Source organism: Typopeltis vanoorti, chromosome 10 (assembly GCF_054136105.1).
Source record: "Typopeltis vanoorti isolate ZY-2024b chromosome 10, IOZ_Tvanoo_1.0, whole genome shotgun sequence".
In the NCBI taxonomy this organism is placed as follows: domain Eukaryota; kingdom Metazoa; phylum Arthropoda; class Arachnida; order Uropygi; family Thelyphonidae; genus Typopeltis; species Typopeltis vanoorti.
The window spans coordinates 113,983,826-114,008,918 of NC_143558.1; the positions used below are offsets into that span (position 1 = coordinate 113,983,826).

Sequence of the window (25,093 nt, forward strand, 5' to 3'; positions counted from 1 at the left end):
CTTACCAAGAAGTTCCTACTCGCTATCTCTGCTTTAGGCATTGAGAACGGTTTCTTTGTATGCATCGTCAAAGTCATCTACCCAAATAGCTTCATTCTTCTTTCCCATTATTTCAAGCAAAATTACAAATAATTTACAAGATTTGAGATACGTAGAGCAGCTATGAAGAGGTGCATATGACTGGTGCGGAATTAACAAAAGATCGCGCGAACCAAAGACAAATTAGCATTTCAACAGTTGAGTTGAAATGCTAATTCTCTTCAACCAAATTTCATAATATCTGAAACACATTCACTGTATATCTTAGTTTTAACACGTTAACGACGAGGTGGTGTCAAGAAAATCATATGTTGCACCGGCAACATATGGTTTTGCTTGAGTCTATACAGCAGTTTCTGTTGGAGGGGAGATGTGATTCATTAGTTAGTGCCGTTTTTATCCCAGTTGTCCCTAATTGCACTATTTGTCGGGAAATATAATGATTCCATGCGTTAATGATGCATAGCCGAAAATCGCCACGTACCCCCCTAAAGACCTTTCGCATACCCCCGAGGGTACGCGTACCACACTTTGAGAAACACTGATCTAGAGCTTCAGTAGCTTAATATTATTAGTTCAGCTGTATTCTGGTATTCTCATTTTTTTTTTTTATTTTTTTTTTTTTTAATATGGAACAGTACAGTATAGGCATTTATCCCATGACTTGCAGCATGCAGCATCGAACACTTCGATTACTAATCAAAATTCACTGTTGTTTATTTTTAAGTTGATTTTTACTACGAAAAATGCTAAACAGTAAGAACAAGTCATTGATATTTTAATTAACTACCAAGAATTGTAATAATAATTACTATTTATTTAAGCACTGCCAAACAAGGTGCTAGTACCTACACTCTGTAAGATACATACAAAAATTAATGGTTTCAATATTTATATCTAGTTTGATCTAATAATAACACAACAAAAATTGTAAACAATAAGATCTCGAAATGTCTAAGTGATGAATTTCTAAAATATTTTTAAAATTAATTTTTTTTTTTTTAATGAAAGCTGCTCCGAATTATGTCATGTGACATAATTGCACCCATTCTCCTCTCCCATGTGTCGTACATTCCCTAACCTTTCGAGTGTGATATCATTGATTTCCCCTTATTAGTTCATTACAAGCTAAAGTAAGTGCCTTTGTATTATAGTTTACGAGAGAGGTTTTACCCTTAAGTGAACCAACCCTGTTTTTTGAGACAAAACATTTACTTTAATTCGGTTTTATACCACTTTTCAGTCACACAACAAATCATGGATAAAATAGGAAAAAGATATCCTTCTAGTCTCCTGTGGGCATCGAGTGTTTCCTCCCAAGTCAAATCCACTTAACGCAATAATCAGCCACATCGCTGCCATTTTAGGCGTACGTGACTCATGTATCAGTCACTATTTTTTTTTTTTTTTTTTACGTAGACAACACACGTACTAACTTACTACCTCGCTATATTGCAAAGCGAATGTAGCAACAAAACCTTTAACATTCTTTCTAATGCCAACTTTTTTTTTTTTTTTTTATCTAGCGAATGGGAAGATTTCACTGTTAAAAATGTAATTTAGGCGTTTTTGTATATTGAGTATTGGACAATGAATCACGTGGTCGCTAAAATGCAAAACCAAGAAAGAGAGAAGTCTCCGAGAACTTATATAAAACGGTAAATTATTCCTGACGCAAGAGGTCGCTGGATTGTTAGGTTACTATCTCGTCTGAAGGCTTCTGTGCGATGTTTTATCATTTTGTTTAATACTTATCTGTCTCTTTTTGTTTGTTTCCCTGTTTTTGTTTTCTTCTAGTACGCCTGTAAAAGTTGCTTTATCAGAACTCGTATTGCTGGTAGTCATAAACATCAAAAATGAAAGGCATGCGACACGCATTTTCTATTCGGGAAGTACAGAGGAGATTTCATCGTATGACAGAGCTTGAATAAATTTCCATCTTTGAATAAAGGTTCTGTTTCATTGTAGGCTGACAATGGTACGTGTGACAGAAGAGGTGGTAAACAATGCATATGCAATATTCTATGGAATTACTATGTTTTTCTGTGCATCACTGGCATGTAATAACTTATTTGCGTCATGCTTTGGTGACACATCTGCCTAACGTGGCATATTGCCTGAGACAGTTTGTCCTAGGAAGAGGAATTTTGCACGTCAAACCAGCCTAAGGTTTTTGTTCAAACCAAAATTACATTTTTTTCGATTGACAATATTAACATTTTTAATATCTAAAAACCCATTCATCACTAACTGCGTAATTTAATTAGTGCACTAAATGAATCATAACATAATGAATGTTTCTAGTTCATTTATGTACACCCTATTGATCATCGTTCAAATTTATAAGCGTTTCCGTTGTGCCTTCAGTAAAATGAAAATAAAAATTGCCACTTACGACAATCCTTATAAGCTGCAATAGCTCACCATTAATATACTGAAATGACTACATTTAATTAAGTTTGGAAAGGAAACAATAAACGCAATATTGACATATCCCCCTATTTCATAAAGAACCAAAACAATAATACTTAAGTTTAATGAACAATGGAAAGTAAATTACAATAAATTATTCATAATAGACACCCTTAATACGAATTATTCACGTCTTGAATAAGTAGCCAATTAAATTCGAATAATTAACATTTGTATTTTTAAAAAAAAAAAAAACCACGAACCACATTACAACTTACGCCCTTTAACAATGTAACAGGGCAGTTATCTATCTAATTGAATAGCTTACGTATACAATCAGTGATTGTTGACTTTAACAAAGCGATCGAACAGAAATTGTTGAGCAGAATGCAGACTGTGAAAAGAATAAATTACATGCCATGTACATATCTTTAACAGGAAGAAGAAATAACTATTAATAAATATACTTATTTTGTTGATGGAAGGCTGAAATAATAACGATTTTTTATTCGCACGCCTTGAGACCAATAACAAAACTGTCATTATTTGAAGAAATACCTTTTTTTGTGTGTGTGTTGTTGTTTTTGGACTGCTTACAGAGAAGCCATAAAATGATAGGTTTCTGTCCATTGCCAGACATCTATTAGCGGTCTCGTTCTAGCAGTTTTTATTACTATAGGAAGATCTTTAAGAAAGACATCAGATTGTCCTATCATTCCAGGCAGAGAGAGTTACTTTGTATGCAAATCTCACAAGATTGTTAGAGTTCCTAACTCTAACAATGCGTGCCCTGATGATCATATTGTATTAACAGCGAAATATTAGAGAAATTATACGTTAATTGCTTATGAAGTTATTATTCTGTACTGTTAATTTTCACTTTAACTAGTCATATTAAATGTTATTTAAAATATATAAATATGTGAATATATTTCAGAATTTGGTAAAGGTTTCCAAACTGTAGTACGCTTATTGTCTTCTTTAAGGATGAGACGTTGGTGATGAAGAGAAAATTTTTATTTGTACATAAAAAAAAAAAAAAATCGAAAATTATTCAAGGATGTCTCAATGTTTGCAACGTTTAGGACATGCCGATATAAACTTAGAAACTATTGGAGAGTTATGGAGGGTATTGCACATGAAATTGATTTATGCTCAGTATAGTAGCATTAGTAATGAAAGATATTTAATTTTGGCTGACAAACGACGAAGTTTTCAAACACAAATATTCAACAAAGTAAAGGAAGGGTAAAATCCAAAAGGGATGGGCGTGTGTGTGTGTGAGGAAGGGGAGACATTGGCGTTGTTCAAATCCAATTTCGTGCACTAGAGACTTCAAATTCTCTCTCGTGGCGAACTTCACTAGCACGAGAAGTAGAACCAATATCACCATCCGCGAACAGAAATGGGGAAGAGGACCTCAAAGGCTTATCAAGGCAACCACCTGAAGTCCCGATTTCTTCTCGTCCTCTGCTACCTTCAGCCGCCTCTCATACTCCATCGAGCATGGCGCTGCGTCTGCCGCCCCAGTCCGACAAGACAGCAAGCAGCACGAAATCAGCAGTGAATGTCGGGGTCCTCCAGATAGGACAGCAGAAACGAGCGGCGGGAAACGGACGCTGTCAAGCATGAAATTGAGTTGGTGAATGGGCGAAATCGCAGACTGAACACAGTGGCGGTGATGAGAGAGGGAGGGGGGGAGGTGAAGAGAGAGAGAAGCCGTGTAGCTGCGTGGCTGCGAAAAAGGTTTTAAGCGGTCCTTGTCGTACTGGCAACCACATCACTTTACCATACAGACCGGCAGGTATGAATACAATGTGGTGAGAGAGAGAGAGAGTATTGCACGAACACAGGAAAACTAATTTTGATTTTTCGTGAGAATCGCGCTGTTATTTGCAGTGTGACGCTAATCGATAACGCTGTCCCTTTAAAACTAGGATTTAAATCAGTTGTTTTTAGAAATACCCGCACTTGGTATTGCAACAGCTGAATATACAAATTGCCGCTTTATCTGTTCACCTGTTAAAAAAAAAAGCAATCGTTTTATAGCTGCTATTTGCTCCCATTGTTTTCTTTTAATCCAAATTTGCCGTTACTAGGACAACACTGGTCCCGTCGGTATGGTAACCGTACATGGCGAAATTACAATAACAAACGTGATGATTGTCAACTTCCGGTATAAAAACAACGTTTATGTCAACGTCAGAATACTTGAAATAGTATTTACTGTATAGCTTGAAGAAGTTCGGAGAAAAACTGAAATATTATACGAAGAAATAACTGAAAATGCATCCTCTACTGATCAGATAGGAGTTCGTATTTTAATTCATATTCTTAGTTTATTACGGCTGGGTTGAAAAAAAAAAAATAATAAATTTCTAAACATGCGGTTGTATTGTAATTACGGCCAAATGAGCTATGAGGCAATGCCTGTGAATTAGTTAACTGCATTGTTTTGGCTAGTGTGTCTGTTTAAAAAAAAAAAAAAAAGTTTTCGTAAGGATAAAATTTCTAAAGAAAGCAACATCTAAAAAATAATTTCTATTATATTTTTTTAGACGTTGCTTTCTTTAGAAACAAGTTTTTCAAGAACACAATTCTAAATTTCAAAGAAGGAAAATTGTAAAGAAAAAAATTAAGGATTTAGAAAAAAAGTTTCTAAAGTAACGAATCAAAATTTCTAAAAAAAAATCCTATATTCTAAAGAAAAGAAACAGGATTCTAAATTTCTAAAAAAAATTGCATATTCTAAAGAAACAAGCTTCTATGAAACGAACTTGCAGAGCATAAACTCTCAGAGGACTGTCGTATTGAATGGTAAACTTTTAACAGGCGGGTTGAAGGAGGTTTTTTTTTTTTTTTTTTTTTTTTTTTTTTTTTTTTTTTTCAGGTAACTTGCGGCATACTTTCCAAATCTGCTAACTGGAGTACACATTAGTGTATACGCTGAGAGCTACAACGCACCAGTCGATAGCAACTCTTCTTCTCCCCTCCCGAAGATTATCGCTACGCTGAACCACTAACAGGAGCTACAGCATCCGTTTACTAGAGAGGTTGTTAGAATCTCCGAGGTTCTAGTTAATGACAGGCAAGGGTGAGGAGGGGACGGCCAATGGAAACGAAACGGGGTCATTTTTCATCCTGCCATTGAAGAGTTGGGAGCATAGGAAACAGAAAAAGGGGTAAAATGGAAGAGGAGGCGTCCATTAGTTGGCATAGGCATTAAATGGCATGCGCTGACTTCCGACCACCCCTGTGGAAAAATACTGTAACAACTTTTGGGAGACCACGAGAAGATGTGCATAAAGAGAAAAATGCAAAAAAAGATCAATAAACCGGAAATCACTTAAGTAGTGCACAAACAGGCAATAATGGTGGAGGGGGGGGGAAGCACCCTAAAATATCTACAGTTGCGAACAGCTACCTTTTTTTTTTTTTTTTTTTAAATTTTGGGCGGCTCGAGACGAAAGGTTTGGATGACTAAACCTGAAGTTGGAGCTCGCATCTGTAGTTGGATAGTTAAGTCGCGCGTGACAATTAAATTGGATCGACGGAGTACCTTCGAGCATTCACATTTGCTTTCCCACTTGACATCTCTCGTGGGGAACACAGAACTGATTATACTCCACCTACCGTGAATGTTTTTTTTTTTTCCATTTTTTTCTTCCCCCAAAAGTCCCTCGAATTGGGCTAATAAGTACAGTTATGGGGGTTGCCACAGTGCGTGCGAGGGCGTAATGAAATTGTTGACGGCCGACACACAGAGAGAGAGAGAGAGCGATTCTGCTACTAAAGACACCGGGCATGCTACCAGCACAAATTGGTGTCAGCCCAGGGCACGTAGAGAGGATGGTGGAACGACCATAAACTCGAATTTATCTTCATATCGTGATATAATATCGGCATAAAGTATCAGAAATGCCTGAACAAAGATTCCCTCCCTTCTGTGCAATTGTTACTAAGGCACAGCGCTTCTATTTAGATCGATAGAGAGATACTGCCTTGGATGAGGGAGCGCATGGCATGTTGGGAAGATCACGAAACATTAGGGGGTCACAGGGTGAAACTAACATCCATGCTGGAAAATCAATGCAAATTTTTGTTTCCATTACGCTGGTTGATTTCAGAGGGGAAAAAAAAATAATCAATACTGTCTACTTTGTATGGAAGGAGTTTGCTAATACTCCAACTATGAAGCTCATATCTCCCTCTGATGAACAAAAGCCTAGGAAATTGTGTATATTGTATTATTACAATTTGGCCTGACCTATTTCTTTATTGTTAGCATTTCTATTGTTTTCGGGAATTACCTCTTCAAGGTCATATAGAGGTTATCAGCTGTGTAGCTTTTGAATAATAATAATTTTTGAACTGAAAATTCCAAGTTGAATTTTTATTGGACAAACAATACGTTTTAGCTTTTTATTGTTGTTGTGCTGTTCCAAACAGTTCTCACAAATACTGTCATTTTCAATAATTCACCTTTGCTGCCGATCTCATTAAGAACTTGTTTCATCTGTGAAAAGTTAAAGCAAATATCTCAACTGTTACTAGAACACTACTCTAAGAAGGCTTACGTGGTAGGATTAAGAGTTTGCTAAATTGTTATTTCCTAAATCCCTGAAAATTACCAACCTTCCAGCTAAGTTGATTAGTGTAGAACACAGAGTTACGATCGATCAGCTAGTAGGAGTAAACTGCCTTGGATATGGAAAAGAATCAATAGAACACATTATTGGCCAGTTTCGACTTGCCCAGTACGACCAACATTTTGTTTTTCCAGTTCTATTGTTGTGTTCTACTCTAGCAGATGATGTTTGCAACAATAACATTTTCTTTGTTAGACAGAAGAGCCTGTTACTGAAGAACAAACATGAAATAATTTGAACAATACCCGATTCCAACAGTACACCAAAGTATATTGTTGGAATCAAGTATTGTTCAAATTATCGGACTGCCTTTAAACAATATAATGTAATTTGTTTATTATTCTTCATATTTAATAAAGATAGACTTAAATATTTACAATATGAGGTTGTTGTTTTTTTCAGATTGCATTGATACCTTATCAATGAATTGTAATATTTGAGAAAATATGCATGATATGCAATTTTTTTTGTTTAATTTCTGAATAAAAGATTAAGAATGCATCGATTATAATGTCTTGGATAGAGATTTGTCCAGCTCATCAGTGAAAGATCCAATAGAAAAATAAGGCTATTGTGTCTTATTTAGGGATCTATTCGGGATGAAATTAGGTTAGGGTTATGAATATTGGTTTTGCCAAGATTTGAAAAATACAATCCATTCAGTTATGTGATACGTCAATAAATTCAAATGAAAATGTTAGAAATTATTTCATCAGAATTTTGGACAATTTATATTGTAAACAAATCCTTATATAAACTTTGGAGTGTCAAAAAATCATGCATTAGCGCGAAACGGACTACCATTTCGGTAAGCTGGGAAGACAGCGACTAGTTATATTTGAGGGGATGGGGATCTGTGCTTGAGGTGTAAATTTATCACGCAACCCTTAGTGAAATTCAACACAATGTTATTTACAAGCGTGTTCATCAGGAAAGGGAAGATAAATGTTGACTTCATACAGCAGGATACGTTTTTGCTCTAAACGGGTCCGTTTGCCTTAAGTTGCCTTAGATTGGGCAACCAGGATTTACACAGAGCCTGGATAAACTAGAGTTGAAAAGACTTAAACATTCCTTAACGAAGAGTCTGTTAATAGTGAAATAGCTAAAACGGTTATCTTTATGTACATCTCAAATGCCCAAATACAAATCTTGAAGCAGCTCATTTCGGCAGCAAGAAACGATGCAATTGTGCCTAATTATCCTATCTCAGAACCAAGCAACTCACCATACAGCGAAAGACAAGATTAGAAATGCCAACTATTCTTGAGCGTCTGCAGACACGAAAGGGATTGTATTTAAGAAGGAGGGTGGAGAGGGAGGAAGAGAAAACAGCATTCTTCTCGGTGCTAGAATATTAATGTTAGCAATAAAAGTACTATTACTGTTGGTCACAAGGACGGAGGAAGTTAGCCAAAGTTTCGAGGGGTCGGGGAGGGGAAAGCACGGTTTCCTTAGATACCGAAAATCTGTGGCCAAGAATTAATAGGACATGGAATGGTTAAAATCGCTCGTCCGACGTTGAAGCGCTGTAGAGAGTGAACGCCTGCCAACCAGTTCAGATTTTGCATGCATAAAGAGGAAGAAAAGACGTTAGTTTTCTCAAAATCGACCTGCCTTGCTCTCTCTCCAACTATGTTGTGATTATGACTTTAATGGTGGGAAAAGATGGCTCCTTATCCCGCATCCTGGCCAGATAACTCCCCGTGAATGATGTCCTGAAATTATCGGCTCGGCTAGGGGAGAAAGAAGAGACGCTATACAGCGGTAGAAGAGAAGACGTGGATATTTATTGCCGCTAGGGTTAACGCATGTTTCCTCTCAGTGTGCCGCTAAAAACTAGTAAGTGATGGGGAAGGCAACTTAATGTGAGACATGCTGATGCTTTTAAAGTAAGTCTTGCCGCTAACAACGCTTCTGTACTGTAGATGGCATTGATGCGAAACGAATTGCTGAAAAATCTTAGTAACTTGAATTTTTTTTTTTTTGTGTTTTATTTTTTATCTATAAGGTTCATTATTCTGTTCTTCCAGGAACACGAGCTATAGAGATAGCCGAAAACCCAGGACAGTTCTGATAATCGTTTCTTTTTTGCCCACACGTATATTGCATTCATCCAGTGGCTGGGCAGTATGAGCTTTGAATTCCCCTTGAGAGGGTTGTCCGCAGTTCACTTATTTTGAACTATAACCACTCTTCCAAGATTTAGTGACGGGTTCTTTGAATTTTAAAGACTGCTATGGAATGTTCATTGTTAATGTGTTTTTAAATTTTTAAAACCAATTTTAAATATGACACTTTTTTTGACAGATGATTGTAGATAGTCCTTCATATTCCCTCTTTGTCAGTTCCTCAATCCCCTCTCCCGATCGTAATATATTTGTCGAAATGCATGATGGTATACACAGCTCTTAGGCCGAGTTTCTGTTTTTTTGAGGGCTGACACATTCCAGTTTTTCAGAGAGAAGAACTCCTACTTTCTCCATATAAGATCATCTAACTCATATTTACTCGCAAAACACTTTTGTTTCTGAATTTCTTTGATGATCTTACTTTCTTCCAACATCAAAACCAAAGAATACAAAATGTCTCTGAGCTGCTAGAATGATATGAACACTCAAAACGCCATTGTTTAGCGTAAGACCACAGCCCTGTTTAATGTAGGCCTAAAGAGGCGTGAAAGAAAATGTAAAAATTAAATAAAATAGAAATAAAATGTACATCCTTTTAATAAAAATAATTAAATACACATACTCTCTTCTTATAACTACGAATTAAAAACAATTCTAAATTAAAATATCCCAATTACTTGTGTTCTGGACAGTTGGTCTGTTTTGCCCGATGAAAAACCGAAGATTTTGGGAGAAAAATTCCTTCACCTCCGTCTGAGACCGGCATATTCATCTTCTGATTTAAAGCCCTGATAAAAGTTCGCTTCCTAGACGGCATTCGAACCTTTGCTTTCGTTATTTTCCTCTTATATCCGCTATCTAGAGTGGAGTACATCGGTCACAAGTATCCAAAGTCCTCAAGTGTGACGAATATAGAAAATAGTTTCTTGGTGAAAATTATTTTTCGCTTTCAAAGTGTAAACGCAAAGAAAAGCATGCCGAGAAACCAACTTTCATTTCGCAAAGTGTGTTGGATTGCTCAAAGTTTTGTTTCACTTTGCAACCCTTTCTTTGCCTGACAAAGGAAAAAAGGATTTTTATCAAGATGGCCCACAACAATATACTCAAGTAGAACAGTCTACATAAATCACCTTTATCGCTGGAGCACCGAGTGATGCCAATAGTTCTCTCTGAAAAATCATGATTAGTATCCCAAGGGGAAAATTGTCGTAGCAGGAAGGCATCTCACAAAAATTGTGGTACACATTTGGGGGGCGAACAACTATCGGGGGATGTCTTAATATACCTTTTGACAAGACAATTTTTACTGATTCACTTCAAATGAGTCAATACAGTTATAAATTTCTCGTTGCATGGAAGAAAATCCATGCAACCTGAATATTTCTCGAGTAGCCAAGCGATGAAGATCACCTCTTTTAAAGTGTCTTTTCAATTCAGGTGAAGAAGCAAAACCGAGAAAAAAATCTGTGGCACTTTAGAAATATTTTAAGAAGTTCTGCACTTGAATTATGTAGCAAACGTTCGGATAATACACCTGATAGTTTATAGCCGTACAAAGACAACTGAGTTTTGCACTAATTTTTTTAAAATTATTTTTATTAGCATTCCAGCATATTAATCGTCGCTAAAGTGCTCTGCATATGCTATTATGTATTAAGATTTTTTTTTCCTCTTTGTGCATCATTACCAGTAGACATAGAGATAAACAAATACCCAAGATAAGCATCGCAAATCATCTTACTTCTAAGAGCATTTTCATGTAATTACAAATTATCCTGAGCTTTGCTAAATGCATTATGTTAGGTTTAAAGGGGGGTTAACAAGTTCCAAAAATAGGCAAAGCCATCTTTGACGCTGAACCTTACGTAAGTTATTCAATACTGTACGAAATCGATGGGCAAACTCTATAGGAAGGAACTTGGTTGCCTAGTAACAAGACTGGGGATATCCAGCATCTGATTTCTACTAGCTCTGAGAGTTTCTTTCTCAAGATGTCATTAGGCCTAGAGAAGTAGGAGCAATATTTCACGGCAGTCGGCCGAAAGACATTAGGAAACTGTTTGCCCCTTCCCCCCCGGATCGTGTATATGCTGGTCCCCCCCTCTCTTCCACCGATCTTTCTCGTACACAAGTGGTGACGTTGACAAGACCGTGATGTCTAGAGGTGCGATGCTCTGGGGGATATACATTCTTCTCCCTCGTTTTCTTTTTTTCATCTTCGGATGCATCTTAAAATCCCTGTAGGAAGAAATCTCGAACGGTGACCACGAAATGCTGGACTAAATGATCTACTGATGGGTCTGCTCACTGGAAGTTTTCATGAACTAACTCCGATCTTTATATTGACATGAAGAAAAATGATGGTGTTCCAGTAATCTCTTCTTGGCAGGATGACTAATGGTGAGAAACATCGCTCAGATCTGAGAGAAGGGAAAGAGTAGGGGGTGGGGGTATGAACACGAAACAAAACGAAAAAGGAAAATCATGCGATATAACTAGTACTGGATAAACTTTCTAGCTAAACAGAGTTACCAGGAGGTTAGTTGCACTGTTTGCACATCGGGTTACCCGAAGAAGTTTCAAGTTTCCAACTCAGTTTACCGGAAAGAAAAAATCTACAGATACGCACAAGACAACATTTCTTGGTACTGCTTCGCCATTTCTTTTTTCATACTTTAACTTTTGTATCGTTAGGGGTTTGTATATGAAACTGTGCTGTCATGTTAGAAGAATCTGATCAAAGAGCACGTGTTATACAAATTCATTTACGTTCTGCAAATCTGAATGGAGTCCGGTTTTATTGTTATAATATAAAAACCCTGAGATTTATCTTCACATGAGCAAAGCAATGTTACTGACCTCTTCCATACTTCTTTTTTATTGCGGATTATCTTTATCTTACGTACGTGTCTAATTTTGATCTACATTTTTAAATATTTTAACTGCATGCAATGACAAAAACATGTTATAAACTACGGTATATTATAGTGATAGTTAAGTCATAAATAACTTATTAGCTCCATAATATGGAAATAAAACTAAGTAACAACAGAAAGAGCAACTAAGAAATTTGGAATGCTTTTTCTGAAGACGTTTTGCAGCGGTCGTTCTTACAAGTACATAAAAATGCCAGAGAAGAGGCATATACGTAGTTGTTACTTTCCATGTATTCATGGTAAATATTATTCTGCTATTCACGTAATAATTTATACACATAAGTTATAGTCTCACTGGGTATTACATTTTAATGCTGTATGATGAGAATTCAACTTTGAAAATTTTTTTCTCCATTTTAAGTAAGTGTTTTTGATATATTTTCCCTCATAATTCCTGGACTTACACGATCATGTTTGTTTTATCACCATGCGTGTAGCTATGAAGCAGAAATATAAAATATTAGTTATATGAATTCCCAGCTACGAGTCCCCCCCCCCCAAAAAAAATACTGCGTTGCATGTGCAGCCGTGTGTCCTTTCATTATTCAGAAGCTCAGGGAGAAGTGCTCCCTTATCAGAATATAAAGCAATATACTGAACGTGTTTATATATGTTTATATTAAAATGAGATGCTTAGCTATCTGGTATTCAGCGGGTTTTATGTCAGTCCCCGGATGATAGTTTTTCTATGAGAGTGACACAAATAAAGCATAAACAAGCCACGAAATACCAAGAATATCCGTCGATGTGTTTTCAGTAGTTTTGCAGGTCCCTGAAGGCGGGTAGAGGATAAAGACTTTTCACACTCACAGTGTATGAAGGCGCCTCGGTGAAGGCAGCACTTGGGAAGCTGGGTGAAAGGGGAAGAATATTTATGATTCACAAAACATTCACAGTGACTTGCCTCCTGTCTTCAATATGTGAATTCGCACATCTGCGTGCGCTATAGCACCGACCCGAAGAATTTTCAGGCAAAATAACATCGAACGAATCAACTTGACTACATCCATATAGATCTTTCTCAACTTCCTTTTTGATCTAGGAAAAGAAGATGCTTTCCGAGAAACAAGACATTTATAAAAGAGAAATTTTGCTTGACTAAACCCCTATTTTTTGAAATCAATGTCGATGTTTGTATATTCAACTACTCAGTCACTGAAACATCAGAGATTTAATTAAAAAAAAAATTAAGTCGTTTTTATTATTAGCGTAACAATGTATTTTTTAAAAAATGTTATTGTTATTATTTATAATAGTGTGTAAACACCTTTCCATTAAATTGTTTTCCCCATAAAAATTTTTTTGCCACCGTTGAACTTACGACTTCCGTGTGCGGCCGGAATTGAAATTATAACGAGTAACGTCATAAGTTAATTGACAACATTAATTGACATTACATCATCAGATAAGCCGAAATTCCGTTGGTTTTGACGATCCTCGTTGGTTGAATATTATCATTGCCAGCCCATAATTCGGAATATTAATAATGGTAATGAGTGTAGCTTTTGTTATCTATAGCTCAGACCTTAGCGATTGGACATGCGCCTTAGGAAACCACAAATTGGATTTTTTTTTTTTTTTTTTTTTTATGAGCGTTTCTGATCACTTAGATTTGTGTATGTCAGTGCGTTTGGTGAGAATGCTTACTTGTTAAGTGATGATGTGAGGTGAAGTAAAACGAGTGATGTACTGTATTCAGTACCTTGACATACGAGTCAAGTACTGATGGCGGAGGAAAAGCGGAAAAATTTCTCCTCTTCCGTCTTTCAACTACATCAACTTATGGGTTCCCTGCTAAGCAGTTTCTTTCAGTGACCTCTGCTGAGAAAATTTAAGTAGCCAAAAAAATAAGGAAAGATCAAAGCACCACCTAGTGTTCTTCTGCTAAATTATTAACTGTGAGAGCTCTTGAACCCAAGGGATGTATTACTTGGGGCTACCCTAACTCAAGAAAACAGCAATTACCTCCCACACCGCTTTAATACTGTATTATACGTTGCTAGCCGGTGAGGAGAAAAAAAAATAGATTGTCGGTTACCATGACTGGTGGTAGAAGCAACTAAAAAAAAAAAGAAAGTTGATTTGATCAGATACTAAGAGAAGGCTCTCTCTGGTGACTATTAGACAGGCTTCTTTTTAAATAAAGAAAAATGTTTTCAGTAACTTTTTTAACCTTCTAGGCTTTACTGAGTTTTTCCGATCTACAAATCAACACCGACAGCACAATCAACGGGGTTAAGTACGATTAAACCCTTTATTACGAACAGAGTGTCTGCATTTTGATTGAAAGGCTAAAACCAAAGCCACCAAATGCATCCAGCTTGTTTACTTTTACGGTAGAGATTTAATTCTCGATACACTTTGATTCTTAACTCGAATCCTTCTCTTCCTTGTCACCCCATCTAACGGATGTTATTTATACCTCGATCCTTCTCCAAGCCGCAAATAAAGTCTCTGTTTGTGGTCGCTTCCAGTCGTTAATTGTGTGGTAATAAGTGTTGCTCGCGCGTGCCCCTGTGATCTACTTCCCTCCTCCCTGCTAACAATGAAGAGTTCACTCGGTAGTTTGCCAGAAGATAACAGTGTGTAATAACATGGATGACCACCCCATCTGTTTGGATACCCAGCAGAGCCCGTAAAGACGGTTTCCCTAAGTGATCAACTGGGGCTTCTCCTAGTCCCCTCCTTAACACGAGGTAAGCTTCCGCTCTCATCCTCTTCCATCTCCCTTTCTTCTAATGAGGGAGATACACTGGTGTTTGTTTGTGCGCAAGGGATCTGTTTATTCTCCTGCTTAAGACGTGTTTCCTCTTAGAGATGTCGAAGTATTGTTTGTTTGCACAGTTGCTGGACAGTGTTTTGTTTAATAACTAATCTCAATAGGGAGCGTCTTTGACTATAAAATCAAGAAACCCTCAGGATAAAATTTAAATATGTTAAATATCATTTCAGCGAACAAGTTTACACTAGTACAATAGTGATAATCCTAAAAAGTGCATTTTGTTGCATTCTCGTGAGTGACGTCATCATAATGACAACAATCGACCCCCAAGCGATTGTTGAAATATACACTGTGAACATAATTGTTTTACCTGCTTTTGTGACTAAAAAATTTCCTCGTGTCTTCTGATATGTTAATTGGCTAGTGAACAGAATTGTTCTAAATAGTGATATTCTCGTATCCATGGTTACAGCTGTTCTTCTGAATGTTTGAACCCCCCCCCTATCTTCTCGCGTAACTAGGTTCAATATATCTGAGAATTGGGTATTTATTGTCAGAATGAAAGATGATTTCTGTAGAACGGCTGTTTCTCTTTGCATTTATTTATTTATTTTTATATTAGAACAGCTAATTCAGTATGAAATTGATAATACACAACTATGAACAGTCTTCACTACAAACGAAATCCTATCTTCAATATTCATTGTTGATGTAGCAACGAAATGATAATCCTCTTATAATTCTGATCGTCAGTAGCTGAGTTGATATGACGTCACAATGAATTAGTGTAATATAACAAGTGGTCTGTGAAAAGTAGAACCTGTTCCAACCTATGGATATTGTCTTACACGGCGAAAAGACCTCACGCCATGCACAAACACATACTAGACGTCATCCTGCTATTTGTCAGGACTGAATAATTTATAAGGATACAATTAGAGGGGTATTAGCAAATTTGGAAATGCGTAACAACAAGGAAAGCCATGGAAACGACTTTTAGCCTAGTGTTGAAATTTTAATTAAGTGTACACGTTAAAGCTCTCAAGTAATTAAAAGCTAAACTTGTCCGTCTGTGCGCAGGAACGGAAATTGATGTAAAAGCCAGATAATTTTGATCTGGGAATATCTGTTCCGGTTCTCTCAATGAGTGGCCATATTGCGCTAGACCCTATGATCAATGACAAGCGAATGAGGCAGGCTGAATTCCATTAATGTTACGGGTGTTGTCTGTAATAAGCACGCCATTATAACGTGCGTTTCTTTTGGTGGAGCCGCCACTATTGTCTACAGGCGCTCTCTGTTTTTATTAAGCCAAATAATTAGCAGTATTAAAAGCAATGCAATCGAGTCAAAGCAGTTGATGCTGGAGATTATGAGTGACTATAGAAGTGCTTATAAAAAAGATTTTTCGCCTCAATAACTATTAAAACTTATAAGAAAAAATGACAATTAAATTCTCGAATATATTCATTAATTTGGTTTAAAGTTTGTTTTGAAAATTTCAAAGATAATTGAAAATACACCATTAATTATTCCATATCATAATAATATAAAAAATATTATGGCAAAGAATCTTAATTGCTTCAATTAGCGTATTTTTAGTCTACCAATAAGTTATGATATAACATAATATAATAATGTAAAAAAAAAATATAATAGTTTTGTTTGTGGTCGTCTAAGACGTTAGTGACGTCATACTTCCATAAATTAAAAGGGTGATTAAAAGTGGTATTTATTTATGTATTTTTTTTATCATTAGTATATCTAAAAATAAGTGTTCAACAACTACTAGTAAGAAAGTTATCTTTTTCTTTCTTTCTTTTTTTTTTTTTCATTTTTAGTCTATAAAACAGTTTTTGATAAGAGATCATAAAACCTCAGTTTTCGACGTGTTACTGAAAACTTCTTAAATAGAAAACAACTGCAAAGTATAACTGTGCTAAAGAAGTTAGTTTCTTGGATATGGCAGTCTTAAAAATCGCTTTAAAACTCAGAAAGTGGAAAATTCCATAAAGCTGGAAATACGAGCTTCAAAACTAATCAAACAGCGGTTTCAAAATTGTTTAGGAGCACAACACTCTGTAGGCGTCAATTCTTCCTAGCAGGCAGGCGAATTCAACAATGGGGAAGAAGAGGGGGGGGTCATGTGATCTGAACTGCCAGTAGACGTAACAATACCTGGGAAGCAAAGCGAGGATTCCCGCGTGGAGGTCACAGCTGCGCTCTTAAACGACGACCACTCGATATCCACATATCGCATAGCCAAGCTAGACAGATAAAAAAAATATCTACACAGAACCGGGGAAAAAAAAAAAAAAGTGGCCCGTACGTTTGCTGCAGGAAACAAACGAGGTCACACGGATCGACTAGCCATTTGAAGATTCCTAGCACCACCAGGCATTGTTAAGCCAGTGATACGTAATGGCTATAAACCTAATGCTTTTTTATTTATTTATTTTTTCTTAGGATCAACGCACAACTACTGGAACAAGAAAGCACAATACGTATTAGGGTCCGTCCATAAATTGTGTTACGCTGTTTTCTGAATTTTCAGACCGTCTTCCAACCCATAAATCCTTCTCAGAAATTCTAAACACTATTCCCACCTTTTTTTTTTCTTTTTTTTCTTCTCAGAACTGAACGTTTCATAATAGAAAATATATTATAATTCGTTAATACAATATACCAGAAAAGTTCAACGCTAGAAATTCACCATTCATGTGTGAATGTATTATCTTTATTGAGTCTCCGTAGCTCCGTCTCTGTCAGAACTGTCCTTTGAGTGGAAAGAACTAGTAGATTCGAATCCAGTCTAGGACCCAGCAATCTTTCAGGACTTTTCATCTGAAGGTGAGTTGACATCTCATACAAAAATGAAAAAGTTGCAATTAGCAGACACGAAGGCACAGGCCTGATAGCTGAGTTCTTCACGAATCAAGCAATCTGAATTTTTTTTTTTCTTCTTGAAATGACTGCAATATGCGGGCTTAACTACTGAAATGTATTTCTCATTCCCATATTTCTGATATTTCCTAACTATTTTCTAAGTTTACTGAATTTCAAAAAAAAAAAAAAATGTTAATCGTATCCAAACCCATCTCTTCGATGTTGACTGTAAATTATCTTTTATAGCTTTGTTCATCTTCTTCCTATCCAGGTTCTGTTCCGGACTAAGTCCATCTTCTTCTTGGTAGTCCCCTATTCCTTGTTTCTCTAGGCTTATATGTTAAGATCTTTTTTGGTAATCTTTCTCTCTGCATTCTTGCTATATGGTCTATCCAATTTTATAGCTGAAGCTTATATTCTGGTATTTGTTCGGCATTTAGAGACTCAGCACAGGCAATTTGCTAATCCTTCATCATTTTAAACTGTTAATCGGATAATGATCTAAAAATGTGGAGTTCAAAATTCACGATAAGTAAATCAATGAGAAATAAAGAAATATTCATATAATAATAATGCAATTTTCATCTGATAATTAATACATTCATAGACTACATCAGTTATTGCTCTTGTGCAGGTTCACGTATTTATAAGACTATATTAAGGGGTGGGGGAATCTGGAAATGCTTGACAAGAAGGAAATAAAAATCGATCTGAATGCTACGCTACAAACATTCAATATTTAAACACGAAACATGCCAAAATAATCCCTAAAAATATTTTCGATACCATTTCATTCACCTCTATCGGAGTTAAAGTCTGTGTATCCGGCACGTGAGGATGTTGAGGCAACCGTGTCGGATGATGGTTAAGGAGGACGTCATCGTAGGTAACACCGTTGGAGCTAGCAATGTCGCAATGGCCTTGATGTTCATTCTTACATGGCAGGAAGTTCTGGACTTTCTTCTTGTGTCTGCAAAAAAGAACAACATTGTAAAGAACAATGCAAATGATAACCAACAGTTGACGAGAAATTAAATCAGCACATGTTATACCCATTTGTTTTTTTTCCCTCTTTGTCTTCTCCCGTTCCTACCTCCCCACCGATAATGTATTAGCTCCGTATTACCATTTCTAATACACATTCGATTATTTATCTTTTATTTGCATAAAAACGATATTTTACGATTCTTTTCTGTAAAGACTCGAGGGTATTTTTTTTACCCCTCGCAAGTATCAGATATATGCTAATGTTAAGGTAGCTCTTGGAAACATGTGCTTTAAAATCAATAGCCGACTCTAAAGAACGCTACTGTATTGCCTACATGTCAGCACGGCCCGCAATCGAAGATCATCAGTGCTTCAGACAACCCAGAAATACTGAGTAACATTACAATCTTGTCAACAAAGGCTTTTGTGTGTGTGTGTGCGTTACTGAACATTTCGTCTTTCTTTTATCCTCCCTTTTTAGTAACAGTATTTTTAGAGGTTTGTACTTACAGGCTTCCGAAACTTCAGTTTTATTAAATATTTCTTCCCCTTCACCCAGCTAGATGAACGATCGGTAGTGTTAAATTCGCGTCATAACTCATAGCTTGGCGTAGTTTACCAAAGTGCAGGTAGAGGGCGCCACCATGTGTAATTTCCAACCTCGAACTTGAAGCTGTTTTAGTAGGAGACTTTCAAGTTACAAACATACGACTAACACCAATACTTTCATTCCTTGTGTTTATTATTAGTGAAATGTGTTACCAAATTTTTTGTTAGGGTTTATTTTAGAGAACTGTAAATATCGACAAAGAGAGCTGTGCATATTATAAACTGTGCTCTATTTTTTATGACGTTTTAGGAAAAGACGAGTTTATTATATTATATATGCATCAATGCACTCCCAGTTGGGATGAAATTAATGGTCTCTTTGACATTATTAGCATCAACTGATTAGCCTACGAAGTCTTGGGTTATGTGTCAGAAGGCCCCAAGAGACTAATACTAGGAAAAAAAAAAAATTGGTCTAAATAGCATTAAATGTTTAAACTGTGCGTTTAAAATGAGTCACGATGAGAGAGTTTGGGCATGAAAGGGTGGATTAAACTGAACATCATGCCAGTATCACTAAGTAACACGAAGGACAACGACCAATCAAAAGCATCCCCAGGAGAATGTTGTTATTCGCAGGAAGCCATGCTGAACGTAGTTACAAATTAGACAATAGCTCAGTGACAGCACCGAGGTTACAGTTTCTAAGGGTACGCCTTCAACGTTCATATGCGTTTGGTGAAGCCAACCGTTGGCGGCCACTAAAATGGGGAGAGACTCTCCCTATAATTTACCAGTAAAAGGGGAGGATGGGGGAGGTGATGGAAGCACTTGTGAAAAGAAATGATTTTGTATCTTTAATAATAATATAAAAAAAGCTCTTTTTTTGTTCATTCTGAGCTCCGAAAATAATTTTTGATCGTGGCGTATAAACAAACACATTTTCTGCATACTGCAAATCTTAATTTTTCAACATGGCTCTATACGAAAATCATTATGGTTAACCATTCTTATGTTAGCATATCTCTTCATCACGATATTGCCCTTCATCACGTGGGATCCGAGGTTGTCTATTGCACACTGATGTCTTTAGAGAAAGGAGTTGTGTTGTCTTCTTATACATTCCTTAACAAGGCTCCAGAGAGTGCTGAAACGTGTGAGAATGGGAACAAATGTTCTTAAACATTTGCTTTAAGGGATGTATTTGCATTTAGTTCTAGGGAATCTCACTAGAGCAAATGAGATGCATTTAATTAGTACAATACCTCTTTATATGTATTCATGTATTTTTCGAAGAATTTTAAATGGCTTATGGAAGTTCAACCATTTTGAACTAATGGAACTGAAGTTCAGACGCAACCTGAACTTAGGCTTCCATTAGTTCAGTTATATATCGAACCTAGGAGTGTCCTTGGTTCGATTCCCGTCGGTGACGTGAGGAGCTGAAGGATCTTCCTCAGCCATAGCCAAGTTAGCCGATCTTGGGCGTCGACAGTGGGGTTTTTCCCAGTTTATCCTGGGGGTTTTCATCCCGCAAAGCAGGCAAACCGGCCTTGAGAACTCAACACACTACGGACATCGGATACACCGGGGCGTAGGGCTGACCACCTTATCCTGTGAACGGCTTGAGGTCCGATGATTAATAAACCCTCGACACCGCAAGGTAAAAGAGGGAAAAAAGGAAGATAAGATGATAAATTAACCGTTAAATTTTTAAATGATATCAAATAATCTAGATAATTAAAGAAATAATTTTATTTGTGTGTGTGTGTGTGCGAAGGATTGGTAATTTTTCATTTAATCTTTGTAGAAATTCAGACAAATCAACAATCTGTGCCACAAATAATGCATTTTTTTTTAAAATAAAATGACTATAATTTATTAGGATTCGCATGACAGAAAAACACTCAATTTCTTTAATAAATAATAATTTCCAAACTTTCGTAAATTATCTCGTTAGTTACGTTGCTAACTATTTTTCCTTCGTTAGTTTCACCGACTTCCATATACATTACTATTTTTTGTCAAAGCAATTAATTCAGACTTTTTTTGCATGCAAATATCTTCTTTAATGCCGGCATTTTGCATTTTTGTTCGTTTTCGTCATTAGCGGTTCTTTTTGTGCGTAGTTTTCTTCACTCACTGACTCCTGTAATATTGCTTATTGTTCGTATGTTTGCATTCTCTTTATTTTTCTATTCATTTTTGTTACCATCTAGTTCGTCTTAGCATTACGGATTCTAAAGATTCCTAAAAAAATCCTCTAGTTTTATGTACTTTTTTTTTATTTCCTTGAAATTTTATTTTTTTACGAGTAATTTTTATCTGTTTTTAATTTTTTTTTCATGAGTATTTTTTCTTTTTTCATTTCTTTTATCGTGTAATTGGATATGGTATATCATTAACAAGTCTAAAACATGAATTACATTTCAAAATAAAAGTTGTAGATGAAGATATTCGTTCTGTGTCTGCTCTGGAACCCAAACCTACACGTGAGGCCACTATAAGATTATTAATATACTTGAAAATAATAATTATCTGGAACCTAAATGACTGATTACTTATTAGTTTCAAAACTAACCGCATAGTTAGTTCCAATAAGCAACTGGAAACAAAAAATCCCCGATTTATCAATTGTTATCTGAACACATGCATTTCACCATGGCGAGTCAGAAAAAAAAATAATAATTGTTGATTTTCGCACGCACTGCACATTTGATCTAATTTTGATGTCTGCTTACAGAACAAAACAATTTATTACAGAAATTTCTGTAGTTTTAGAAATTTGTTTTACAGTATCAATTCCCTATCGGATACATTGGGTTATTTCCGAAGTTTTCCGAGCCACATTGATATCTGCAAATAGTTATTTGGATGGCCAAATTAATGAGACTGTTAAGCGTAAAATATTACTTTTACCTGCATTCATGATTTCTCTTTGGACGTACGTGTTTTGTTTTATTTTAGAAGTAAGTCCTGCCTGAAAATGCCTTGCACTTCCGGAAGCTATGCCAGACTAATTATTACAATCCTTATCTCTTAATTAATGGGTCTGTCTGTTTCCCAAAACCATTAGTCACGAAGCTTTTTTTCCGCTTTGCTATAGGAAAGCAGGATATTTGATACCGGTTCTAATGAATCACGCCTGCTAAAAACAGGAAAAAGCGGTTCACCAAATCGATTTTTGTACACTGAAGATACGATCTGGAAAAATTTTTAATATCCATTAAATTTTTGGTAGGTTGGCTCTTTGGTTTTTAGGCTGAAAGATACTTAATGTTGCTGCTCCAAAGGGCTAAGTAGGCAGCTCATAGTTTGGCTGCGTTTAATTCGAAGTCACTGACCGCCGTTTATGTATTATAAGTGATTTCATTTCTCTTTGACAAACGAAAATAACATAATAAAAATGTCTTCAAAATCAAATTGTTTTAGTTGGAAGAGCCAGTGATCAAACTCATCCATTGAATGAAGCGTTATTGTGTGTACATTGAAAATTAACACGCTGTGATGTTTCCATTTTTTTTCATGTATAATTTAACAAAAAATTGAAACCTTTCATTATGTATGTGATGTTTCAAATATTTTATTTAATGAATTATTAGCGCAGGAACAGCAGGTTAATGTAGAATGATAAACTGGGAGCAGCACGCAATGATATTAGCTAAGTACACCCTCCCATTTAGATATAATGTGAACAATTGCACTGTTGCTTTGTGGAACCCTTCATGGCATACACTGCTTAGATAATTTCGTAACAGCGGTTATTATGAACTATCATTAAAAAGATAATTGGCTTACAGATGTTTAAGGACTCTTTCAAGCTCAATGCGCATGCTCAAATGAGCAACCATTCGTTGGATATAACTTTATTATGCATCAGAGAAACAAGACACGTTCTTGGATGCCTTGACCATCTTAAGAAATTCAACTTAGGCTCGTTTATACATAAAACTAAACTCTACTGTTTTAATACCACTCAAACGTAAGCCATTGCTGCAACAGAACTCCATTAATACGGATTTGTGCACTCGTGTGCTAACGTTACGTCTATCCAAGAAGAAAGGATCTTGTCTTGAACGGGAGAATTCGGCAATTCACGGTACTTCTATCTGACAAGTACTTAAATATCTGTAGTCACCTTTCTTCAAGAAAGCCGTCTAATTGCACCATTTGTGACACACCTACCCAGTAGCTGGCGCCTGAGTAAAGCATCCGTCGAGCGTGCAGGGAAAGACAGAGAGAGAGAGAGAGATTACTCTCCTTTCCCCCTGTTCATTCTTCCACCTTGCCTACTGTCTCGCTCTCTTGCCAGACCACACAAGACAACAGACTTCACATTATCATTTATAACAGCATTTCTTCAGGAGCGGGAAGGTACCTTGTAGTGCGTTCTCATAAAGGTGAACCACCTTGGCTAATAATAAAAGAGAAAAAAAAAACGTAAAAAAAAATCCGCCTATCAAAATATATTTGGTAGACTGCATCAAGTACAGCGAGCGACGGATTTCTTAGTCTGATGATAAAAAAAAAAAAATAGTAAAAAGCAATGTTTACAATGAATCTAGGTTATTTTCTCGAGACTTGTGTTTGCTGAGCAGGGATGAATTCAATCAATAATACGTACGGAATCTAGAACATTACATAAACACCATTTCCGAATCGCAACAATAGGAAACTCAAAGAGCGTAAGTTATAATAAATTTCAGATACATATCGGAGTCATAAGCAAGAAGAAAATGTGTCCCGAAAATTCCGTACCATACACCAGCTGGTGTAAAGTTAATCAATATCAAAGACTCTGCTTGTCGTGACTATGCGCCTTCTTCTCCCCCCTTCTTCCCTCTCGCAATCCATATCGGTTCTGCTAGCATTTTCACAAGTAATCCTTACTGTATCGCTTAAAACAAATCTTCACCATTAGAATAATCAAAAAGACAGAGACTCCGTTATGACAGTGTCATCATCAATCACAAAGCTGTCAAGAAACAGAAGACTAGAGAGACTCCATTCCTCCCCACCCCCACCCCTGAAGTGCGTAATCGAGTATCATTGGGCTACACAATTTATCATAATGCTACACACTATTGGATTTTCTTAATTCCTATAGTCTTTTCCTTATCTGTGGGTTTCCGGTGGGGATAGGAAGTCACCAAAAAGAGATGGATAACAGAGACTAAAGATACACAATCCCTGATGAAAACGGAATAATTCATCTTTTAGATAACCGTTGTTCTTTTGTTATCGTGTTAGTCCTAAATATTCGAATAATCTCGGCTTCTAAATATATCCGTTCATATCACCTCTCCTCATTTGTTGCTAGATGCAGTCTGATAACAATTGTATCATATGCATTGACTTATCTTTAATGAATATTAATCGCAGAATTAAAGTCGCTTCTCAATGGCTTTTGATGGATTACCGTTTAGTGGTTATCAACAAGGCAGTCAGTTCAAAAGGTTTGTAGACAACGGCCACGAAAAATTGCTATTTTGGGGTAGACTTCTTTAGGCAAGAATTGCAATTGGTAATTATTTTTTTATCTGTGCATAAACTGGTAGATAAAAAAAATGCGAAGGCCATTTCCAAGAAAAACAGAAGATCGATTGAGGAAAAATTCATCCTCAATTGATCAATCAGTTATGTACAAAAAACAATTTGTAACTCTTCACATAGCCTCTTGCAACGCATAAAAGTAAAATAGAAAGAGAATCTACAAGGTAATAAAAATCTTTTTTTTTTTTTGATCTCCTCAGAAGTCGTGGTCCGAAATATCTATTTTTT

The 25,093-nt window shown here is 36.3% G+C and overlaps 1 protein-coding gene across 2 annotated transcripts in view; it reads right to left on the minus strand.

Annotated features, from left to right (window-relative positions):
* The window catches only part of LOC150102716 (uncharacterized), a 192,749-nt gene that overhangs the window by 12,930 nt on the left and 154,726 nt on the right, over positions 1-25,093 (minus strand). The window contains exon 3 of one of the 2 annotated variants that reach the window (XM_090398957.1): positions 18,563-18,746. In XM_090398957.1, the coding sequence (XP_090255083.1) occupies positions 18,563-18,746 (184 nt within the window). The remainder of the gene's footprint in view (positions 1-18,562; positions 18,747-25,093) is intronic. The other variant, XM_090398958.1, reaches the window with a different exon arrangement.